The 25675-nt window shown below is 40.5% G+C and overlaps 1 protein-coding gene and 1 pseudogene across 2 annotated transcripts in view; one reads left to right on the top strand and one right to left on the bottom strand.

Moving 5' to 3' along the window:
• Window positions 1–4779, top strand: part of LOC146607804 (adhesion G protein-coupled receptor G7-like) — a 21530-nt gene extending 16751 nt beyond the window's left edge. The window contains exon 15 of one of the 2 annotated variants that reach the window (XM_085347841.1): window positions 4144–4779. In XM_085347841.1, coding sequence (XP_085203967.1) covers window positions 4144–4353 — 210 coding nt within the window. In that variant the 3' untranslated portion in view covers window positions 4354–4779. The remainder of the gene's footprint in view (window positions 1–4143) is intronic. The other variant, XM_085347842.1, reaches the window with a different exon arrangement.
• Window positions 4780–8878: 4099 nt separating this feature from the next.
• Window positions 8879–24734, bottom strand: LOC146607805 (uncharacterized; annotated as a pseudogene).
• Window positions 24735–25675: the final 941 nt, after the last annotated feature.

The raw sequence follows: 25675 nt of genomic DNA on the forward strand, positions 1-25675 counted from the left end.
GCTTCTCAGACTTCAGGTAAACACATAAAATGCAAAAAAACAAAAACAAATGGGAGGTGATTGTTGAAAGTTTTATATTTAATTCATGGTATATCGAAGGGAACAAGGAAAACTGAAACATTTTAACTGAAGCAGTAGTAGTAATAAAAGTACGAAAATGCTGGTAACTCTTGCAAATATTAGGATATTAGAATAGAATAGAATTAGAATTCAACTTTATTGTCATTGCACATGCACAGGTACAGGGCAACGAAATGCAGTTTGCATCAATCCAGAAGTGCTTTAGTGATATAGATATATTACAATATATATTAGCAATAATATAGATATGTGAGTATATTACAGAAATGGGTCTATTATGGTATGTTATAATGTACACGGTATGAAGTATGTTGTGAATATTCTATAACTATAAGTATGTACAGGCTGTAGTGAGTACAAGCTATGTACAGGATATGGACAGGATATAAATATGAAAAACTACAGAATATGAAATAAATAACTTTACAGAATCTGAGATATACAGCTATACAGAAATGGGAACTATGCAAGTTGTAAACAGTTGTAGGATTAAAGATTATCGAATGTACAGAATGATTATTTACACAGAGCTATACAGTAGTGCAGTTAAGATAAGTGAGGGTGTAGATAGTTTCTACAGAGGCTATATAAAGTGCTAGTGGTTGTGAGTGGTGGTTCAGTCCATGTTATTATTGTGTGTTTGAGGGTACAGTTGTCCATTGTGGGTGTGTGTATGTTCAGTCCATGAGTTTAACGTGGGTCAGATGTCAGGAGGCAGAGTTCAGGAGTCTGACAGCTGTGGGGAAGAAGCTGTTCCGGTACCTGGTGGTCTTAGTCCGGAGGCTCCTGTGGCACCTCCCAGAGGGCAGGAGGGTGAAGAGTCCATGTGATGGGTGACTGGGGTCTTTGATGATTTTCCCAGCCCTTTTCAGACACCGCTTCCTGTAGATGTCTTTTATGGCAGGAAGTGGTGCTCCGGCGATGCGCTGGGCAGTTTTCACGACCCTCTGCAATGCCTTCCGGTCCAAGGCAGAGCAGTTCCCGTACCAGACTGTTACACAGTTGGTCAGGATGCTCTCGATGGTGCAACGATAGAAGTTCACCAGGATGTCTGAGGACAGGTGGTTCTTCCTCAGAGTCCTCAAGAAGAAGAGGCGCTGGTGAGCCTTCTTGATCAGCTTGAAGCAGTTGGTCGTCCAGGTGAGATCCTCGGAGATGTGGACTCCCAGGAACTTGAAGCTGCTCACACGCTCCACAGCCGTCCCCTTAATGTGGATGGGTGGATGTGGGTCAGCATTCCTCCTGTAGTCCACGATGAGCTCCTTGGTCTTCTCGGTGTTAAGCAGCAGGTTGTTTCTGTCGCACCACTCAGCCAGACAATCCACCTCCTCCCTGTAGGCGGCCTCATCGTTGTCACTGATGAGGCCAATCACCGTGGTGTCGTCTGCAAACTTAATGATGGTGTTGGAACCATCAGCAGGTCTGCAGTCGTGGGTGAAGAGGGAGTAGAGGAAAGGGCTCATCACACAGCCTTGTGGTACACCGGTATTATTAGTATTATATTAGTGACAAAGCCAAGAAAAACAAAGGTTCATCTCAGTAACCACAGCATTTAAAGAGGATGCCACACCCGAGTTTCAGTCGCTGTTGACAACTGACTGCAAGTAGCTCTGGTATCCAATTGCATCACCATTTTAAAAAGATAGCCTGGTGGGAGGCAACCTGTCTTCAAACAATCATGGCCTGACTTAAACTTCTGTTCTGCAGCAAGTACGTCACTATTTGTGGAGGAATTTCTATCATGGTACTGGGTCTGTGACCCAGTGTTTTGTGTTTGTTTAAGTTATATTCCTTGATTATTTGTTATTCATGACTTTGGTTTTCTTGGTGGTTTGCTGTTCATGTTATATTTGTAGTTCTAGGTCCTAGTTTTGGTCACTGTGTCTTCCCTGTGTTCCATGTTGCATATACAGTCAGTCATGTCTCAGTGTCAAGTCCTTGGCTGTATCCCAATTCAGGATCTGCATCCTTTCGCAGTCTTCGTGGGCCGGGTCCTCCAAAGACCGAGAAGGCCCGAAGTGCCAGTCTTGTGAAATGGGACCGTCTAGCCTCTGTCACGCTGCTCAGGTTGCCTAGCAACCATGATACTAACCGCTGGAAACGTTTCATACAGCATTGTTTGACAGAAATGAAGGAGACATTTCTTTTGTTCATCTGTTTGTTTTTACATGAGCTTTGTTTGATTTGATAAGTATCTGAGGCTGAGACCACAGGACTGTAAAACATGATTGTTGGGCTTCATTTCTGTACTGAACAGTCATTTAAAGATTAGCTAGTAAATAACAATTAGCTAATGTTGTTCATGAGACTAAAGTCATCTCACTTTGGTAATGTAAATACAATATGGCCAATATTAAATTAACTATTATATTAATTATTATTAGGTATTACAGCAGTGAACCTGAACTCTGTATCAAATACTGGGCTTCAGTAAAGATTCAAGTTGCAGTTATTTATATTTCCTAAAACCTTATATCTTCACTCAAAGACAAGTATCTTTTACAGTGTATATATAGATGTATTATATATTGTTCTTTTAATATGTTGGCTGATAGGTTTGTAGCATAAACCTATTCGCTGGAACGTTCAAGACAATTCTACTACACAGCAAAGCAAGACACAAGCAGGCAAAGTTCTTTATGTTTCTCGTATACAAGAAAGACCAACTGGACAAACACCGTTCCTTCGCTTGACCCCAGTTGCTCTTGTCTGCTCCCTCGTAACGCTGCTCTTTTATTGCGGTTACATGAATATACATAGGCTCATTTACATAGGTACACATGTAAACAAAGAGTACTGTCTGTGTGTGTGTGTGTGGGGGGGGGGGGTCAGAATGTGACCACATAAACAACTTCCCTAACCCTGCTGGTCTGGAAGTCCAGCAGTTCATCTAAACAAAAGGCACTTATACTAAAACAGATATAGATGTGTTTGCTGTACCATATATCAGTAAGAGAAGATACAAGATCTCTCATGACCCTAGGGTGTGAGTGTGTATGCCAGAACACTCTGGAATGCACACAAAGTCTTTGCAGACTACTAAGAATCACACATCTTATCACTACACAATCGATTATACACCTCTAAGGTCTGGTTAAATATTTCTAAGCATAAATGACAATCAACAATATAAACCTGACATTGGCATTAGTAAATATGTCTGAATCCTTACATATATGTGTAAAAAGAAAATGTACGACCTGTGATAACTGTTTCTGATAGAATGAAGAGTAGACTGATATATGAAATATTCCTTTATTGGGTGAGAAAATCAGACTATGTCATAACTGCTTTAAGTCATACAGAATAGATATCAGAGCCTTAAACAGGCTGACTTCTGCTAAATGGGTCAAACTGGGCACAAAGTATACAAACACATAACATCCTTATAGAATATGATGTAACACTATAGATCAACTTACCTCAGAATATATAAAGCATATAAACAATTACAGCAATATGATACAACAAACACAGCAGTGCTACTAATCCAAAATACTCAAAGCTTCATAGAACTGAAACAAACATTTTTTTTTAGGTCCATTCTGCTGCTGATACATACTTTAGGTTTCTGAATATTAAACTTGTTGCTGCCTTTCATAGTGTGTAACTTGAAGACCCTGAGTACTTTCCCCCACACTGAAAACATTTGAATGATAAAATTATTTTATCATTACCTAATAAGACTGATTCAGGACAGACAATTAGTTATTTTAAACTTTCCTAGCAGTCCTTCACAAACAGGGAACAGTCTGTCTATTCTCTCCATCTGTCAGCTGCTGCTGGCTCTTCCTCACACACTGCTGAGTTTGTCCTGGTGGATCATCAGGGGTGCAATGCTGGACATTTGCAGTTTTCACACATGGAATTCAAATGTGTGATAAGCTGCAGGATTCAAACACAACACACAAGAATTTACAAAGTAATAAGAAAAATCTTGCAAAATAATTTCAGGTACTTTACTAATAACTATAAAGAATAATTTGTCAAACATGTCATCAAACATGACATTACTTACAAAAATAAAGAGAGTAACCATCATCTTCCCTTTCTGTTTTTTAGGGTTTACAAATTTTCCTCCTCTTCACAGCTCGAACACGGGCCTTCAGAGCCTCCATGTCACGGTCCATGCAGTACATTTCCTCAATCAACATCCCTCTGAACAACACAAAGTACAATCTGTGGAAGAAGTGGAATACCTGGAATATGAGCCAATCGGAGACCTACAGGGATCTGAGTGACATCGAAATGACCACCAGCAAAACCCTGTAGGACCTGAGGAGGACTTACAAAAAAGCCTCTTGCAGTAAAAACTTGTCATGTTGACAAGGATTACATGCATACATCACAATGAAAATTCATATTTTTCAGTGTAAGCTAATAGCTGGGAATATTGCTGAAGTCTCCTGGATGAGCTTCTGATTTTTTAAGTGTATTTTTGACTGACTGAACTGCATTTCCCAGAATTTCCAACATGCTGTTCTGCCATCAGAGGAAGAAGCGGTTGGATTTCCTGACTGCTTTGACAGTCTCTCGTTCTCTACATGAAAGACGACAGAGATGACATAGATTATAAAGACTGCTCTTCTACGCACTTTCTATCCAAAATTATGATCCTAAGTTGGCATTTTTCCTTCACAGCTATCTATAAGTTCACTGTATCTTGTATAAAAGACAATGTTTTGTTCATCACATAAATAGGCAACATAAATAAATATTTGTTGTCAGGTGGTAAAGTTCATATTTTATCCAATTCTTTACTTTCCACCTATAAATTAGAAATACAAAAATTGAAGGCTCTGAAAATGTGCTGAGGTTTGTTCATGCTTTTTGTACAATACTGATGCACTGTTATTTTTAGTGTTTGTTTTTGTGCTGTTATTTATGTCCAGCAGAAACTCTTGTTTCTGTATTCATTATGAATTCAAGGTGCTGCGCTGGTGTCCAAGCAGCTCTTCATACTGATCTGAAGTGATTAATGATGGTGAATGTGTCTTTTTAAAAACTGGTGACCCAGCTGGACAAAGCAGTGATCATTGCTGCCTCCAGGTGGTGACAGTTAGTTTGTTTTGACTTCAAAGTTCACAGCAGAGCTGAATGATAAACGTTTTATTTTACCAGAGAATAATGTTTATCATCATTTAAATTGTACTGGAAGCTTTTGAAATGTTGGAAATGTCACACCTTTTAATTTTAAAATTGCACTTTTTTCTTTAATGAATTACAGTTATTTGTATTTTAAGCTTTGGCTTGTGTCTGAAAACATTTAGCTGTCCACTAATTTCAGATTTGCAGCCTAAAAAGTATTATCAACACTTTGAAAGGAGCCAATCTGCATTTCTACTCGAAGTTTTGAGCCTTTAATTTGTCATTTTAATTTTAAAAGATTTGTCTTTAGTGGCGTATTGTTATTTCGTTATGTTGTCTACTAATCCAACAGCTTGTGGTTTAATATGAAATGTGAAGTTTTTGATATGATTTTTGTATTGAACAACTTTGTGACAGAAAAATGACACTTAATTGGAGAACATAGTTGTCTTTAAAAACTGATTTCCACTTTAAATAATTTTTTGTGTTATTTTGTTTGCTGTCTTTTTTATTTTCTTTCTTATACTCTAATGTGGTCTTCATGATTTAACAGTTCACTGGCATAAACAGGTTTTTCAGTGTTCTGTAATGGAAATGGCAGAAATATTCTTTTTTGCATTATATATTCTTATTTTAAAAGGTCTGAATTATTTCTAAATCTTCTAAAGTTATTACTAAAAACTTTATTTAAATAATTCCTCCACGGTGCTGTAAGACACATTGCCAGTTATTGCAAATGCTTGATTGCAGTTATTGCTTCTAAAACCAGTTATTAGGTGCAACTAGTTATTAGGTTTAGGGGGCAATCACTTTTTCATACAGGGCCCTTAATAATAAATGCCTTCATTTAAAAACTGGATTTTTGTTTACTTGTGTTATTTTTGTTTAATATTAAATTTTTTGATGATCTGAAACATTTAAGTGTGACACGATATATACAGAACCTCATATGGGTATTTTGCAATCGCTACATTTATACGTTTACATATCACAGCAGTACTGCTGTATATCAAATGATCAGCGGATGTCAGTACATCGTGCATTGTATGATTTACCTTTTGGTGGGAAAAAAAATTCACAGGCATTTATCATACCATCACTAGTTGTGAGAGTCCCAGTCACCAGGGGCAAGGGTTTCCTCTATCCACAGTTTCCAGTAGATGTCTGTAGATGATGCATGTCAGACATGACCACTTTTGTAACACTTTTATTCTTGGCTGCAGCGTTCCAGCTGCCAGCCACACATACACCAACAACTTCAGTCAGGACCCAGTACAGACTTAAATGCAGGGGAAGTGTGATGAGCTCTGCCTCCCCACAGCTGCGCCACAGACCCACCACAATGTCTTAAATAGAGAAGGTGTTGAAGCTTTGCTCTGATTTCAAAGAAAGTGTTATGACCCAGGTCATGATTTTGTGTGTTGCTTTTGCTCGCCACACCTGAGGGTGGCGTTGTTTGTTCTCTGTCTTGTTTGCTAAGAAACATCTCCAAACTGCGAACTTTGCTGTCTAAATCTGAGTTGGAAATGGTTATTCATGCTTTTATTTCATCTCGCTTAGATTATTGTAACAACCTTTTTCTTTGTTTGAGCAAAAGGAATCTTGACCGTGTCCAGTTAGTCCAGAATGCTGCTGCAAGGCTTTTAACTAAGACGCGAAAAAGAGAGCACATTACACCAGTGTTACGTTCATTACACTGGCTTCCAGTACATTTCAGAATTCATTTTAAAATCTTGGTACTGACTTTTAAAGCTTTGAATTGTGATGCCCCTGCTTACATTTCTGATCTTTTAGAACCCCACGCTCCCTCTCGCAGCCTGAGATCATCTAATCAAAGGCTGTTGGTAGTCCCTCGAACATATTTTAAAACCAGAGGTGATAGATCTTTTAGAGCGGTGGCCCCCAGGTTGTGGAATGCTCTCCCTCCATCATTACGTTGCCTTGATTGTATTTATTCTTTTAAAAAGCAGCTTAAGACTCATTTATTTAGATTGGCTTTTAATTAGATTTGTGCTGTGTGTTTTATTATTTATGTATTTTATGTATTTCTGTTTTATATTACTGTGAAGCACTTTGTGGTTTTTATCCTGTGAAAAGTGCTATATAAATAAATTGATTTGATTTTGATTTTGTGCTTGTTTAAGTTCCAGATGGAGACTGACCATTAGTGGAAGAGTGAGGCTGTGTCCCAATCCAGCGACCGCACGCTTTGGTGAATAGTAAATGCCAAGATGAATCTTGTGACACCTGTTGGAACCACATTATCGTAAATGCACAGTCCCGCAAATCTGTGAATCATTTTCCAGACAGAAGGCAGTATGAATAGAAGTATCACCACTACAAGTGTAATCAATTGTACCAATATTACCCTTCCCTGGCCACAAACTGAAATGTCAACATATTCCAGGCAGGAATGTAGCTGTGTACACACCAAATATCTGCGTGAGCCACCAAGACATCACATATTTGCAAAGGTTGTCACACCATCCATGTCAAATATGATAGAGAACCCCCTGACCTTAACCTAGAACCTTAAAAAGTAAATGTTTGGCCTCAGTTAGTGCTGCCCCTGTCCCACAATAAATCGTTTTACCTGACATTTCAGTTTGTATGTCCCACACAGCTGAATATGCTGAACATACGGAAAATAGGGAACTGATAAAACAGAAGTGCAAGATGGTCAGGAATGTAATCCAATGTCTTGCTGCATTCCAACGGCAAGGAGCAGACGGCCAAACTCATTCGACTCCGCCGTGAAAATGAGCACCTGTTCACCGGTGCAAAACACTCAGCCGCAGTGGGTTGGAGGTACAGCAACAGTATGAGGTTTCCAATCAGTGAGGCACAAGGGAGAGTGAACTGTCTGCCCTGCGGTCCTAATCTAGTACATTTTGCTGTGGATGCCATTCAGGGAATAACCTTATTTTCATGTTCTATCATATTTCGTCTGTCAGAGCAATCGTGGAGAAGATGGACCTGGTAGGGAAAATCTCCCCTGTGCAGGCCAAATGAAAATGGGAGAATCTAAAAAGGAAATACAATGTACAGTGGTATTGACAGATGTATCTCCACACGGAATACTGCGAAGTCATCTATGTAAACCTGTACTGTAGCTGTTTTTGCCAACTGCCACTTTTGATGTACTCTGCCTTTAGGAGTGCAAGTATCCAGCGACAGGCAATAGTGCAAGTGGGAAGCCCACTGCTGCAACATGGCCCTGGTTTGGACCCATGGATGAGGTGTTAGGACAGAGGCCCTCTACCAGGCCTCCAGTCCTAATTTCCTCCATCCAGGAGGACACACCAGGGCCCAGTGCAGTAGTGGGCAACCCACTTCCTCACCAGGAAGAGCAGGAGGATGAGGAGCCGCTGGAGGCACGAGTGGCGAAAAGAAAGAGGGACGGGGAGGATGAACTCATTGCTCTAATAAAAGAGGACATGGCACAGCAACGTCAAATGGAGGAACAGAGAGCCGAGAGGATGGACGGGCTGCTAGGTGTCCTTGAGAAGCATGTCGAGCAGAAAAAGGATTGAGTCGTGTTCACAGACATCTAATGTACATATTTGCATACTTTATTTATGTTGGCGTCCCAACCTTTGTTGTGTACAAACAAGATGATTTAAGTTATGTAAATAAAGACATTCGTAACATCCCAACTGTATTTGCATGTTTGTAACGAACTCCATAAAACAATTTCTGAGGGCCTGACCTATTGCATTTGCCAAACTGCGAAAATAACAACAGTACAACGAAAAACACAACAGGATTATTGGTAATGAAATGCCCATTGTGGTCCAGGATTAACCTGAGTGTCCCAGTATGCACAGGCATTGTTAACCAGGCCTGACATTTGGCTGAGCAGGGAGTCTCGGGCAGTGCTGCTGAAGTGCTGTTGCAGCCGAAGATAGCGTAGGCCCCGCTAGCTGTTCCCCGGCAGACCCCAAGCAGCTGGGGAAAGAGGGCGGCTGGGTGACGGTGAGGAGGAAGCATAGTCTTAAACAGAAGCCCCAGGTACACCACAATCCCGTTCATGTGTCTAACCGTTTTCCCCCACTCGGCGACACACCCGCTGGGGGTCAAACTCTGGTAATTGGTGATTTTGTTCTCAGACATGTGAAGCTAGAGACACCGGCAACCATAGTCATTTGTCTTCCAGGGGCCAGAGCAGGCAACATTGAAGGAAATTTAAAACTGCTGGCTAAGGGTAAACGTAAATTCAGTAAAATCATAATTCACGTCGGCAGTAATGACACCCGGTTACACGGGAGGAGGTCACTAAAATCAATACTGAATCGGTGTGTAACTTTTCCAAAACAATGTCGGACTCTGTAGTTTTCTCTGGTCCCCTCCCCAATCAGACCAGGAGTGACATGTTTAGCCGCATGTTCTCCTTAAATTGCTGGCTGTCTGAGTGGTGTCCCAGAAACGATGTGGGCTTCATAGATAATTGGCAAACCTTCTGGAGGAAACCTGGTCTTGTTAAGAGAGACGGCATCCATCCCACTTTGGATGGAGCAGCTCTCATTTCTAGAAATATGGACAAATTTATTAAACCCCCCAAAATATGACTATCCAGAGTTGGGACCAGGAAGCAGAGTTGCAGTCTTACACGCCTCTCTGCAGCTTCTCTCCTTCTGCTACCCCCCCAGAAAACCCATCTCCATAGAGACTGTGTCAGCTCCCAAAAAGACAAAAAACAAACTAAAAACCAGCAACAAACAACTTAAACATAAAAAATCACAAAGAAGGAACAATACAGTATCCACATCTGAACCAAAGAGTAAAACAGTGAAATGTGGATTATTAAATATTAGGTCTCTTTCCTCCAAGTCTCTGTTAGTACATGACTTAATAATTGATCAACAAATCGATTTACTCTGCCTTACAGAAACCTGGTTGCAGCAGGATGATTATGTTAGTTTAGATGAATCAACACCCCCGAGTCATTCTAACTACCAGAAATCTCGAAGCACAGGCCGAGGGGGCGGTGTGGCAGCAATTTTTCACACCAGCCTATTAATCAACGAAAGACCAAGACAGACTTTTAATTCATTTGAAAGCCCGATGCTTAGTCTTGTCCACCCCAGCTGTAAAACTCAGAAACCAGTCTTACTTGTTATCATATATCGTCCACCTGGGCATTACACAGAGTTTCTGTCTGATTTCTCAGACTTTTTTTCTGATTTACTTCTCAGCTCAGATAAAATAATTATTGTGGGTGATTTTAACATCCATGTAGATGCTAAAAATGACAGCCTCAACATGGCATTTAATCTGTTATTAGACTCAATTGGTTTCTCTCAAAATGTAAAAGAACCCACCCACCACTTTAATCACACTCTAGATCTTGTTTTAACATATGGCATAGAAACTGAACATTTAACAGTATTTCCTGAAAACCCTCTCCTGTCTGATCATTTCCTGATTACATTTACAATAATTGATTACACAGCAGTGGAGAGTAGACTTTATCACAGTAGATGTCTTTCTGAAAGCGCTGTAACTAAGTTTAAGAATATAATCCACCCACTGTAATCATCTTAATAATAATGAATAATAATGGATTGCATTTATATAGCGCTTTTCGGGGCCCTCAAAGCGCTGTACAATTCCACTATTCATTCACTCTCACATTCACATACTGGTGGATAAGCATCTTCAATGCTTATAGAGCAGAGCAGCTATCTGAACACTACCCCATCAGAGGTCAATTATCTTGTTAATAATTTTACCTCCTCACTACGTACGACTCTGGATACTGTAGTTCATGTGAAAACTAAGGTCTCTAATCAGAAGTACCTGACTCCGTGGTATAATTCTCAAACAAGTAGCCTAAAGCAGATGACTCCTAAGCTGGAGAGGAAATGGCATGTCACAAATTTAGAGGATCATCATTTAGCCTGGAGAAATAGTTTGCTGCTTTATAAGAAAGCCCTCTGCAAAGCCAGAACATCTTACTATTTGTCACTGGTTGAAGAAAATAAGAACAACCCCAGGTTTCTCTTCAGCACTGTAGCCGGGCTGACAAAAAGTCAGAGCTCTATCGAGCCAACCATCCCTTTAACGTTAACTAGTAATGACTTCATGAACTTCTTCACAAATAAAATTTTAATCATTAGAGAAAAAATTACCAATAATCATCCAACAGATGTAATATTATCTACAGCTACTCTTAGTACCATTGATGTTAAGTTAGACTCTTTTTCTCCAATTGATCTTTCTGAGTTAACTTCAATAATTACTTCCTCCAAACCATCAACGTGTCTTTTAGACCCCATTCCTACAAAACTGCTCAAAGAAGTCCTGCCATATCTCTAATAATCGGCTATGTACCACAGGCCTTCAAGGTGACTGTATTTAAACCTTTACTCAAAAAGCCATCTCTACACCCAGCAGTCTTAGCTAATTATAGGCCAATCTCCAACCTTCCTTTCATATCAAAAATCCTTGAAAGAGTAGTTGTCAAACAGCAAACAGATCATCTGCAAAGGAATGGTTTATTTGAAGAGTTTCAGTCAGGTTTCAGAGCTCATCACAGCACAGAAACAGCTTTAGTGAAGGTTACAAATGATCTTCTTATGGCCTCTGACAGTGGACTCATCTCTGTGCTTGTCCTGCTAGACCTTAGTGCAGCATTCGATACTGTTGACCATAATATCCTATTAGAGCGATTAGAACATGCTGTAGGTGTTACAGGTACTGCACTGCAGTGGTTTGTAGCTATCATATCTATCTAATAGACTCCAATTTGTGCATGTAAATGGAGCGTCCTCTTCACACACTGAGGTTAATTATGGAGTTCCACAGGGTTCGGTGCTAGGACCAATTCTGTTTACACTATACATGCTTCCCTAGGCAGTATCATTAGAAGACATAGCATACATGTTCACTGCTATGCATATGACACACAGCTCTATCCATGAAGCCTGATAACACACACCAATTAGTTAAACTGCAGGAATGTCTTAAAGACATAAAGACCTGGATGGCCGCAGACTTTCTGCTTTTTAATTCAGATAAAACTGAGGTTATTGTACTCGGCCCTGAAAGTCTTAGAAATATGGTGTCTAACCAGATTCTTACTCTGGATGGCATTACCTTGGCCTCCAGTAACACTGTGAGGAACCTTGGAGTCATTTTTGACCAGGACATGTCCTTCAACGCACATATTAAACAAATATGTAAGACTGCTTTCTTCCACTTGCACAACGTCTCTAAAGTTAGAAATATCCTGTCTCAGAGTGACACTGAAAAACTAGTTCATGCATTTATTACTTCCAGGCTGGACTACTGTAATTCATTATTATCAGGATGTCCAAACAACTCGCTGAAAAGCCTTCAGCTAATCCAAAATGCTGCAGCAAGAGTACTGACAGGGACTAGAAAGAGAGAGCATATTTCTCCTGTTTTGGCTTCCCTTCATTGGCTTCCTGTTAAATCCAGAATTGAATTCAAAATCCTGCTCCTCACATACAAGGTCTTAAATAATCAGGCCCCATCTTATCTTAATGACCTTGTAGTACCATATCACCCTATTAGAGCACTTCGCTCTCGCTCTGCAGGCCTACTTGTTGTTCCTAGAGTATTTAAAAGTAGAATGGGAGGGAGAGCCTTCAGTTTTCAGGCCCCTCTTCTGTGGAACCAGCTTCCAGTTTGGATTCGGGAGACAGACACTATCTCTACTTTCAAGATTAGGCTTAAAACTTTCCTTTTTGCTAAAGCATATAGTTAGGGCTGGACCAGGTGACCCTGAATCCTCCCTTAGTTATGCTGCAATAGACATAGGCTGCCGGGGATTCCCATTATGCATTGAGTTTTTCCTTTCCAGTCACCTTTCTCACTCACTATGTGTTAATAGACCTCTCTGCACTGAATCATACCTGTTATTAATCTTTGTCTCTCTTCCACAGCATGTCTTTTACTCTGTTTTCCTTCTCTCACCCCAACCGGTCGCAGCAGATGGCCGCCCCTCCCTGAACCTGGTTCTGCCGGAGGTTTCTTCCTGTTAAAAGGGAGTTTTTCCTTCCCACTGTTGCCAAAGTGCTTGCTCATAGGGGTTCATATGATTGTTGGGCTTTTCTCTGTATCTACTGTACAATATAAAGTGCCTTGAGGCGACTTTTGTTGTGATTTGGCACTATATAAATAAAATTGAATTGAATTGAATTGAATTGAATTGGTCCCGCCAGTGTGCACCACTGACTGCCTCCAAACCAGTCTCCCCCTCATCTTTGGTATCATCCTCGGGCTCCTCATCTGGGGCCACAATGTCACCAGCACCAATGCAGATATTATGCAAATGGCACATGCTGTTATGACCTGCAACATATGTTTTGTCTTGTAAGCACAGTGTACATGCCAGATTACACACTACAGTTACCATTATGATTCGACAAACAACAATGATGATTGTATTAGACTGACGTACATGTGGCACAAAGGTCCAGCGCTTGCAGAAAGATGACACGGAACCTCGTCTTCATCATTCCAAAAGCACGCTCTATGACAGAGCATGCCCTGGAATGATGTGCGTTGAAGCGCTGGGCTCCCACACCGTGGACTGGCCTCTTGTAGGGGGTGATGAGGGGGAGTGGATGTTGGAAACATGGGTACCCTCCATCTGCAAGGATGAAATGCCCTGGGGGAGGGTTACAGACCTGTCGGTACAGTGGGCTGCTGCAGAGGACCCTGGAGTCATGCATTGACCCCGGCCAGCCCACATGTGTATTGACAAAGCGACCCTGATGGTTATATACCGTCTGCAGGATTATAGACGGGAACAACTTCCTGTTCCTGTAGCACTGACCATCAGGGCCACTGGGAGGCTTGATGCAGACTTGGCAGCAGTCAATTGCACCAGCAGCTTTCACAAAGGCTCTGTGTCCTGCCAGCTGTGCAAACCCATTGGACATGGCATCTAGGTCTTCTGGGGTCCGAGGGAGGTGGATGACCTGGTGGCGAGTGGCCACACCTCCTCTGTGACCGTGTGCACAATGCGGTGAACAGTGGAACAGGGTATTACAAACACCCTGGACACGACCCTGTAGGATGCTACACTTGCCAGCCAGAAAAGGAACACAAGGGCCTCAATCGGGGCATCCCAACCATGTCTCCAAACCTGGTTAAGTTGATTCATCAGTGCTCTCACAGACTCCCTGCTGAGGCGAAAATCAGGCCTGGTGTCCTCATTATTGAAGAATCTGTCCAGGACTGGGACACTCAGGTTAATTCTGCAGTACAGGGGTCTGGTCTGGTGAAGGCAAATACAGGAAATGACAGACATTGTTTTATTCTTGTCATTATTCTGACTGTTGCTGTTCTTCTTTTAGCAGACAATGGACACTGTACTTGTGGAAACAGTATTTGGGTTTTTTGTTAATTGCACTTTTGTAGAATGTCCTAGGATGTACTGCTTCAGTGTGCAGGCTACGGGTGCAAACACTCCTATCTGGGACTCACATCTTCAGTGGTATATATCAGGGTGTTACGCTAGTACACAGGTACACACGTCAAATATCTGAGGGGGGAGAAATGTCGACATGTATTTATCACTGTACCTGAACGTGGTTGTCTCGTAGTTGCAACAGAATCAGTCGTCTGTGACGGGTGGGTTGTTGGAGCTCTTCCATTAGCAGAGAAATTACACACGCAAGGATGTGGTCTGTATCCATTTTGCTGATCGGGAGGAGTGATATGGGAAGGTACAGCTGGTGACGCAAATTTGAAGGGTAGACCGTCCTATTTCACAAGCCTCTCACTTCTGCACTTCTTGTACTTCCTAGTACACACCGTACATAGTATGCGAACTGCGCGTACTCCAAAGTGTGCGGTCACTGGATTGGGACACAGCCTGAAGGCCTGTCTCAATATGCGTACTTATGCGTACTTATGCGTACTTGCGTTCTCGTGTACTCGTGATACGTCATCAGTCGGAGACCAAGTACTGTTACAATTCAAAGTGCGCATCAAGCCAAGAACGCTGTTTTATCGAACATGCATTGGTAGTGACTTGTGTGGACTTGGTACAGCTAAATATCGCAGAATGCATTTCGCCCAAAACTCAAACGCGGCAATGGTGGACGAGCGTGGCTAAAAACTTTTAAATATTACTCTTTCTGGGTCACAAAATAAACTTTTAAGTTATTTTCAAGCGAGAATGTAGCTGTGTAAACTTCAAACATCTGCTCGATTTATCAAGATATCATATATTTCCAAACGTGCTCCGACATTTTCTGAGACGTCTGTTACCCACCAGCTCCATAGCAGACTGGGAGGTCGAGGATTAGCCGGTGACAACAGCAGACTCCCGGCACATCGTTGTCAATCCCCCCGCTGTCTTTTGCTGCTCAGGATAAAATGATATACAAGTCTCTTAGGTAACTTCGAAATGTTAATTTTTGGTTTATTTCAGTGTTTTATTTTTTCCTGAGTAAATCATTTTGGCTGAGATATATTTCAATTCAGGAGGAAAGATTTTCACCTGGAACAAAAACAGCATTAATAATGTTAATACGTGGAGATTTTGAAGGCTGCTTCAAAATAATCAGATTATATTTTAAATATGTGTTCAGTTCTCTTCCAAACCCCAGCAGCTGTCTATTGTAATTTTTGAGTGTTCACTAAAATAAAAATAAAGGTGTTCTAACATCTCACCTGTTTCTTTTTATTAAGGCATACATGTACACTAGTTTTATTAACTGAGATTTCGCAACTGAGGTTAAACATGATATATAAGTCACTTAGATCACTTCTAAATGTTAATTCTTGGTTTATTTCAGTGTTTCCTTTGTTCCTGAGTAAATTGGTTTGGCTGAGATTAAAGTTAAGCTTCATAATATATTAATCACAGTTAAATTAGACGGGGGGGGGGGGGGGGGGGGGGGGACTCCGGACCTGCGACATCATCAAGTACGCTGGTGTTCCAATTGTACAAATTGCGAGTCCGTGCTCGCGTCCTTGGCAAGTCCATACTCCCGTGCATTCTTGGCTAGTCCAGACTCGCGTACTTGAGAATGTGGACGGGCCTTATTGTGGCCCGTCCAGACTGGCAGCCCCGCCTACATCCTGCTTCAAACGAGCTGTGCATTTAGCCCTGTGCCTTGTAGTGTGCTGTGTGAATGTGTTTCTGTGATGAGAAGAGCTTGGCTGCATTGTATATATTGTAAATAGTGTGAACAGACCTTTTTTGTTGATCTAGTAGCTGTAGGGGTGGGATGCAGTTTTCTTTTAGAACCTTTTTCTCCCGTTTAGGTTAGAGAGACAGGTAAGAGGCCTGTATTTTCTTTTGGGTTTCTGATTACAGGTAAGTCAGTTCCATTTCATGACTAGAATGTTTTGTTTGTTGTTTTGGCCATGCCCACCCCTGATGCGCGCTACTTTTTGAGTTTAATAATGCAAGAGCGGATTCAAAGGATAAAACATGGACTAATATAAGAGATGTTTGCTGGGTCCAGGTGTTTGAGTGCTCCGCTCACCAGGTGGAGGCTTCCGGTGATGAGGACGTGGATCTCGGCGGCCTCACGGAGGGGAGCAGCTTTGGCCGTGACACTCTGTTTAACCGGCAATGTCGACTTGGCCAGGTCGGCCAGCACAGAGTCCCTGCCTTGCGTGATCCACTGGAGTGCGCTGAGGATGCACGGGAACACCAAGGTGTCCCCTCTGTGCTCAGGTAAACGAGGAAGACTGTCCTGAATCAGCAGCTGAATAATTCAGTTATAAACATAGTTTAATTAGAGGTTCAAAAACTTTATAGTTTTCTACCTGGTTGTTCTAAATGTAGGGGGGACCTCTCCCTCTGAGCTCTGTAAAAGTTTCCAGGCAACAGCAGGAACACAACCAAACAGGTTACTATATAACAGGTTATTACATGTGTATCACACCACAAACATAACAGTTTCTTACAGAAGACAATTGGAAATCATAACATCCATCAATATGTCCGCAGGGGAAAAAGTATCTCGATGTGACACTGTCCTTTACTTATATTTGGGCTTCATTTTTTGTCACTTCTGATATGAAGTAATCCAGTCAATGAGATGATGTAAATAAAAAAGATGCAGACTTAAGTTGTTGTTTTATGGCAATCCTTTCAAAATCTGAAATTTGAAACTCTTTTAACTGTTTAGTTCTTGGTGTGTGTGCCTGTTTTCATGGTTGAAGTAATGGATTTTAATGTCCACATGTTGCATTCAGCTAGAATGGAAAGAGAACAGCCTTTTAATAATAAATTAACAACAACAGCTGACATCTAATTTCATGTTTGCTGTTTATAAGTTCCTGATAAATCTGTGAGCTTCAGCTGTGGGAAACGGACACCAATTGGGTCATGACCAACAAACTGTGGACACCAGGGGGCGCTGTGGAGACAGCAGTAAACTCCAAACACAAACTGAGAATGAAAGGTTAAACAGTGATCAGCTGATTTGCTCAGTGAGAAATCAATCACTATGTCTCGGGGTGAGAATGGGAGATAAAAACACTTGCAGCATGTATTTAAAATAATTTATATTTTTCCTTCTCCTGCTGTAGAGTGAAGAGATATATTAGTTAGTGTTGATGGCTGATGAAACTATGTGAAACCACTAACATGGTCAGCATGTTTTTGCTGCTAACTAACATTACAAACCACTGAGTACTAGTTTATTGAATGTTATCTCTCTATGATAATCAGATAAGATAAGATAACCTTTATTATTCCCACACGTGGGAAATTTGTTTTGTCACAGCAGAAAGTGGACAGTGCAAAGTTACATAGCAAAAATGAGAAAAAACACTGGAATAGGATAAGAATAAGATACTGTACACAATAGAATAGAATAAAATAAAACACTATATACAACAGAATAAAATAGAATACAAATGCTATATACAACTGTGTAAAGTACAACATTGTCAGAAAAAGAGTATTGCACTTAGTGTTATTGCTGTTGCACATATGTGGATGTGTGTGTTTGGTCAGTTGCGAAGTCTTTGTTGTGGAGTCTGACAGTAGTGGGGAGGAAAGACCTGCGAAGTCTCTCCGTCCCACACAGCAGGCTGCCACTGAAGGAGGTGCTCAGTGCTGTCAGTGTTTCCTGCATGGGGTGGGAGATGTTGTCCAACAGGGATGACAGCTTAACCACCATTCTCCTGTCACTCACCATCTCCACTGGGTCCAGAGGACATCCTAGAACAGAGCTGGCCCTGCGGATCAGCCTGTTCAGTCTCTTCCTGTCCCCAGCAGAGATGCTGCCACCCCAGCAGACCACACCGTAAAAGATGGCTAAGGCCACCACAGAGTCCAAAAGACCTGAGTGTAACCACGGTAACTTCTGACCCCACTTCCGCCAGTCCCTTTATTGTGGCGGGAATGAACCCTATATAAGTTCCGGGTCAATCAGCTGCATGTCCCTCCTCTGGCTGCTGTTGTCCCTGTGGTTGACGTACTTGTCAGATATCGACAAATTTTACACTGCAGACCAGTTGACAGCGTGCAATAACCCGGCCGATTCATTCATCTTTACACCACCTCACAATCGACTCAACGGTGAGTTATTTGTTTGTTTTGTCACAATTAATGAAAATGCGGAGCCCCGATCGAACATCCTAAAACGCCGGTAAGCTAATGCTAGGCTAGCGACAGTAAGTGCAATTACTATTTTATTTATTGAATATTGTTGTTTTTGTTTATTCCATTATGGCCGAATGTTGACTTAACGTATCTAGAGTTGAACGAGTGATTTGATTTTTGTAGTTTTGTCAGTTTTGGATGTTTTTGTTACTTTTCTGGTGAAATGCCAAAACGGCCTATGAGATTTTGAATGGAGTTAAATTCCATTGAGATTATTGAATCTGTTGCGCAACACCTGTGGTTAAATGAGTTTTGTAAATATACTTGAGTAACTTTGGATAATGTTTATTAGCTTTATTGCTGATATACTTTGATGGGACCCATGAGAATGTTTTTCTATAATAGTATGTTGAATGAAATTCATTATAAGAGATGGTTTGGTGTATGAAACATGGTATTAATTACTTGTCTTTGTTATTTATGGATTTATGTATTTATTTTGTCACAGCAGTAGAATGCTGTTTCATTTTCTTCGGTGAATGATAATTTATGTTTTTGACCTTGTTTAGGTCAGGTTTTTTTTTTTTTTCCTCCCGCGATCAGCCCTGATCAGCGCGGGATGGCGAGCCACCCGACCACCGCTACGTTGCGGTAGGAATCGTAAACCTATGGACTGAATTTAACTATGACACATGACCTATCACAGGTCCATGTAACTAAACTAAATCTCATACTGGACTACACCTCATCCCACCTCCTTTTGGAACCTAATAAGCTGTTTTGTATTGTCAACATTATTTCTGTTTGTGATATATATGCATATTTTTTTTGTACATCTGTCTATACATTTCTCAAAACAAACATAATATATATATTTTTGAGCTCTACTTTGGTTTCCTGTGTTTTATTCACACACTCAGGCTCCATAGTCGAAACTAATTCTGATAGCTCATTGTCTATGAAGTAGAGCTGGGCGATAGAACGATAACGATATGTATCGCGATATAACTTTTACTCAATAGAGAAATTAAACTATCGCGATAGACCTCGCCGCTCTTGTCCTCTTTAAAAAAAAAAAAAAAAAAAAAGGTCAGCAATCCAAATTACGTAGCGCAGAGCCGAACCAATCACAGCCGCAGCGTCACGTCGCGTGACTTGTTATGTACAGCACAAGTGCCAAGCCGCACATGTGTATTTGTTTGGGAAGCAGCCAGCCACCGTACCGCCTGGGTAATGGAGGAAATGAGTGTGCCGACTAGAAAAATCAACCGAGCGTGACCGAAGGTTACCGAAGAGAAAACGGATGATGGTTCCAATGCCGGAGAGATTGTCGAACGGAAGAGCCACAGAAGTTCCGTAGTGTGAAGGTATTTCGGCTATTTCAAGTCTGACAAAAAACAGAGTAGCGTGCACTGTAAATTGTGCTGAAAACAAGTCTGGAAATACAATAAACTGGTGCATGCGTCACACTGTGCGCCACGTTATTGTTTCGGTGAAATGAATTTCTACAATACTGTTACTGTTAATTCTACTCTCTGCAGTGTTTAAATGCTTACATATACACACAGTTACTGTCCATCCACACATACGACTCGGTTCTGCTTCTATGCCCCAGCTTTGTTTACTTTTTCCCACCGAGGCTTCTAGACTTCTGATTGGCCAACATTTCTGCACGGTTAGGAATCTAGCGCCACCTGCTGGTTCACAGCAGCGTTTTCCTTCATTTCTGCCTTTATGTGTGGACGGGATTATTTTTTAAAACGAAAACGGAAAATCTCCGTTTTCAAAAATACCCGTGTACGTGTGGACGTAGCCTCAGTCTCTGACTGGAAGCTCTAATTCGTCATTCGGCTTTTGTCAGACTAAAGTAACTGTTAAAACTGTTTGAAAAGCTAAGCTATACAACAAGGAGAGATTGAGAATTTCCTTTTAGTTCTCAGTTTATTTGATATTGACAAAAGTTAGTCAGTTTTGTCTGTTCTTCTGTAAAACAAACTAAGATTTATTTTTAGAATTAATATTTTGTTTCTAAGTGGAATTGACAATTTAGTCTATTTCGTTTGTTCTATTTTGAAACTTAAACGCTTTAGCGGCTGCCTTTTGTGTAGTTTGCAATATTTGCCTTTATTTATCTGAAAAGGTCTCATGTTCCTTAAGTACATCTACCCTGTTGAACTTCATCCATCCATTCGCGTCCGCTTAATGGATGAACTTATTATGGGAAATATTTAAATAAAAACAAGCTGCTGATTATTTCACATTTAAATCTTACAAATATTGTTATTTGGCTTATATCGTGATAGATATCGTTATCGCCTGAAATGAAAAAAAACATATCGTGATATGAAAAAATCTTATATTGCCCAGCTCTACTATGAAGTTTTAATATAAAAATAAAAACAATATTAAAAGTTTGGAGAAGCTTAGATTTACCAGTGACACTTCAGGTTTCACTCAGTGCACATTCTGTACAGTAAATCACACCATATTTATTAATTGAGCACCTTCTACAAAGCTGGACTGCAGTTTGAATTTCTTTATAGGTAACTTATGGACAAAGATAAGGAACCTTTTCTTGAACATGCAGTAAAACAATCAGGCGCTGTATAATTTGATGGCTTATTGTAAAGCAGAGTAACTCAGCTGAATGTTTTCACGCAGACTCACACAGTGGCATCTTTAAAATATTACCAAACTAGACAAATGGGAAACCTGATGTGCAGCTGCTCATCATCATGGATGGCTGGCTTGTTTTTGCTCTGGGTAAGAAAAACTGAGCTTTTCTGATTGTTGCTGGCAGTTCCTTAATTCGTCACTTAAAACTGAACCAACTCAAATGCGACTCTCCTTAATTTTTCATAGATAAGTTTGAATTAATGCACATAAACAACTGCAATATATATACACAACATATCAAAAAACTTATGAAATGCATTGCCTTTCTTTGTCATCGTTTTTTCAGACTTAATAATACAGTTTTTAATGATAATTATCTCAGTAAAAGAATGTTAATAGTGGTAATTTCATTGTTTTAGTTCTTTTACTGTGTCATTGTTTTTATAATTAGTATCAGTAGTAGTAGTAGTATGCTATGATACATTGTGCTACAACACATCACTCTAATCTGACATACCTTTTCATAGATACTTTTTGTTCCCACAATGGACATATTAAAGTCAAGAAAACACAACAAATGATAACTATACTACGAGAGAGTGCTGCAGTTATTTATTTGTAAAAAATGTTTGGAATCATGTATGATTTTCGTTCCACTTCTCACGTGTACACCACTTTGTGTTGGTCTTTCACGTGGAATTCCGATAAAATAGATTCATGTTTGTGGCTGTAATGTGACAAAATGTGGGAAAGTTCAAGGGGGCTGAATACTTTTGCAAGCCACTGTATATACTTACAACAGTAATACCCCCCCCCCCCCCCCAACCACCACCAAAAAAAAGCATTGAAAGAAACTGTAATTGAAAACAGTCAGTAATCAAGTAAGACTAACATTGTTTCAAGAGGAAAGTGCAAATTACATTAATGAATAATATGCATCAACAGCTGCATCAAGGTATAATACAAATATATGTTTAGGACCTTATGCCTGACAGGTGTGCTCACCTGTAACAGAATGAAAAGTTGTTATGCAGATTTGTAGAAAATAGTAGGAATGATTGCCTGAAGTGTTCTTTTTTGGCAGTGAGGTTGTGTCAGTCTGAGGGAGAGTGTGGAGTGCAGTGGGTGTGATGGTTTATCCATGATGGAGAGCAGTTTGTTCAGTGACCTCTCTCAAATGCCTCCAAATTCTAATTAATGATGTTTCCAAACTTGTGGATTTGTTTGTTGATCCTGCTGGTATCTTTGGCACTGATACTGCCCACCCAGCAGACAACAAAGTGGTGCTTGTTTGAACTGTCAAATGTGCAAACATATAAGATCGTGACATTTGTATATATTATATTATTTTATACGGCATATAGATGTCGGCGCTCATAGTGCCCTAGGCAATGTTTATATAAAGTATCGTCAAGATTTGCCACTCGACTAGGAGGACAACCTACAAACATGCACTATGTCTATAACATTCATAGTTTTGTTTACAATTAATTTGGAGCAGTGACATCATACTGTAATGATCAAAGTATCTAGAACAGTGAGTATTTTTTTATGGACTTCTTTTCCATGACCACTGACTGCACATAAAGTAATGCATCCATCACTCATCGTTTTACAGCTGCCTGCTATAACTGGAGAACGTTCCAGGATCTGGTTATGAAGGTTGACTTGAATGTTTTCCCTCTGTATCACATAAAAGTCAACACAAGTCTGTGAGCTTCACCGATGTTTGATGTTCTCCATTTATCACATTGGTGCTATATTTCCTTGTTTATAGAGGCCATTACCGTGTTAATCACTTTACTCTATAACATCCTGAAGGCACAGAAAGGACAGATAATATTGACCTCTGACAATATCCAGCTGCTGCTTGTGAGCACGACTATTGTTGACATTTAGGTCATTGCATAGACTACTCTGGTGTGGTTCAGAATGTGCAGCTGTGCTTATTTTCAGCTGTAGCAAGCCTGCTGTTTTAACCTGTGTTGCTGATCTGATTCCACTACAGGACCTTTAAAGTCAAAGTCAGCTTTATTGTCAAAGACCATATATACAGTCTGTAACAACCCTTATTGTGTTATAGCACCACTGTGCGGGGGGGCTGGGGGCTACTATTGTAGTAGTTGGGGGAGTCTCCTAGTGGGTGTGTGTGTGTCAGTATAGCGTGGCAGCAATTTCATGCAGCTCGTGTTCTGTTCACACTTGTAACGGCCTGGCGCCGGCGACTACCGACATGTATGTACGGACAGAGTAGAGCCGTGGAGACCTGGCTTGTATGGTCTTATGTTGCTGACAACGAATAAAGGTCTGTTGCTTGATTTAACTGACTGGCTTCGAGTTTTCGGCTAACCTCCACACCACACGCTCGCTCGGACCTGCTAGCCACTCCTTCTTCGCCAGTCTGCTGTTACAAGTCATACAGAGGAATTTGAAATTGCAATGCTACCATGGCTCTCTCGCTGCTCTCTCACACAAACTCGAGACCTGCATTCACCTCTTCCCTCTGAACCCCCATACAAAACTGAACCACCACCATTGGCTTTTCACTGACTGCCCCCCACCCCTCACCCCCACCCACTTGCACACAAACTTGCTCTTTATATAATTGTATAGTATTGTGTTGTACATAAGACTCCTATTTTATTTTTTATTTTTTATCTTTATATTGTTTTAGTGTACACTGAGGGCTATGTCAATTTCAAATTTCTGTGTATGGCTGTACATATGGTCTTTGACAATAAAGCAGAATTTGACTCTAGCTTGAACAACTATCACTGCTCACATGAAAGCCACCTGTAGTCAGAGTCCCACCCCTTAATCAAATATCGTCTGTCTCAGAAGAAGTCAATGAGAAAACTTTATTGAGACTGCAGGGGAGGAGAGTTGTGCCTAACCCATTCCCATAGTCATAACCAGCAGTGCAACGCTATAAAACATGAAAGGTTAATTTAATATAGTTCTGACTTTCTCCATTGGACCAGCCCAGGCATCATCATTAAGTAAAATTTTATTAGTTGGTTGCAATTCCACGTAGAAGATCTGAGGATCATTAGTCTCATTCTCCACAAGTTACAGTGACATGTCAGGGGCTCCACATTGACATACTGTGAAATGTAATGACTTGAGTAGTCCTGATTTTACCTGCACTGCCACCATCAGATCATTTTAATGTCCAGCACCTGTAAAACTATCTGAATCAGCCTCAGCTGGGTATTGTGTTTAATACTACAGATGAGATGGTATAAGTTCATGCCAAGTACAGTAAATATTCTACATGCTAAACAAAAGCATGTTAATATCGTTAGGTTCAAACTGATCATTGTAATTCTGATGTGTTTCCCACAGCTATTCCTTTAGCCTCCTTCACAGCAGGAGCAGAGTTCACTGGAACAGCAGCCATCCCTGATACTGCAGCTACTGCACTCCTTCCTACTGATGTTTCTGATCATTCTACTACTACACAAAATATTACCACAGTACAAACGGTTAGAACAGAGGGTACAACTATAACAGTTCCTAACAATACCACTTTATGTAATATTTTTAATGTATGTACCAGTCCACCAGGCACTGATCCAACAGCTAACTCAGAGCATACTTTAATAACAGAATTTGTCACATCAGAACATCCACAAACTACTTCTGCTACCATTACCAGTCCTGCTCTTACAACCACAGATTTTACCAGCCCTTATACTATCTCTAACCCCATGACTGAGCAAATGCCTACTACTTACTATGCTCCCACTAATACTACTTCTAACACAGGTCCATACACTAACACTACTTTAACTCCTACAGCTAATACTACTGTAACTCGTGAAAATACTACTACATACACCTCTCCTGATACTGCTTCCCCAACAATTCCCACTAGTGCAGCTAAACCTCACACTATACCTTCTACTACTAATACTACTACTACTACATCTCCAACTACAGTTACCCCTCTTAGCACCACTTTCCTGAATTGTTCTAATGGTGGGAAAAACCTGGATGGTGTCTGCATCTGTCCTGATGAATTGACCGGAGAGACATGTTCAAAAACTAAGAAAAAAAAATAACAAAGACTGAATTTTGTTACAAGGTGACAATAGACAATAACTTTGTCATTATTAAAAATATTTGGAAACTGGTTGTTGGCAATAAATTACCTCTTTTATTGCAAGATGTTGTGATTTGTAAATTAAAAGTCCATGTAGTGTAACAAATTATATTGTGTTTGTATTTTAATCTCATTTATCCACAGCTTATGCTACAAAGATGACTCAAAATCCCTTCAGTCTGATTACATTACTGTCATCTTGGATTTATCTGCAGCCAAAGTTTTTCTGTTGACCA

Source organism: Diplotaxodon limnothrissa, linkage group LG23 (assembly GCF_057381915.1).
Source record: "Diplotaxodon limnothrissa isolate DT_005_m linkage group LG23, D_limnothrissa_male_GT1.1, whole genome shotgun sequence".
NCBI classification, from domain to species: Eukaryota; Metazoa; Chordata; class Actinopteri; order Cichliformes; family Cichlidae; genus Diplotaxodon; species Diplotaxodon limnothrissa.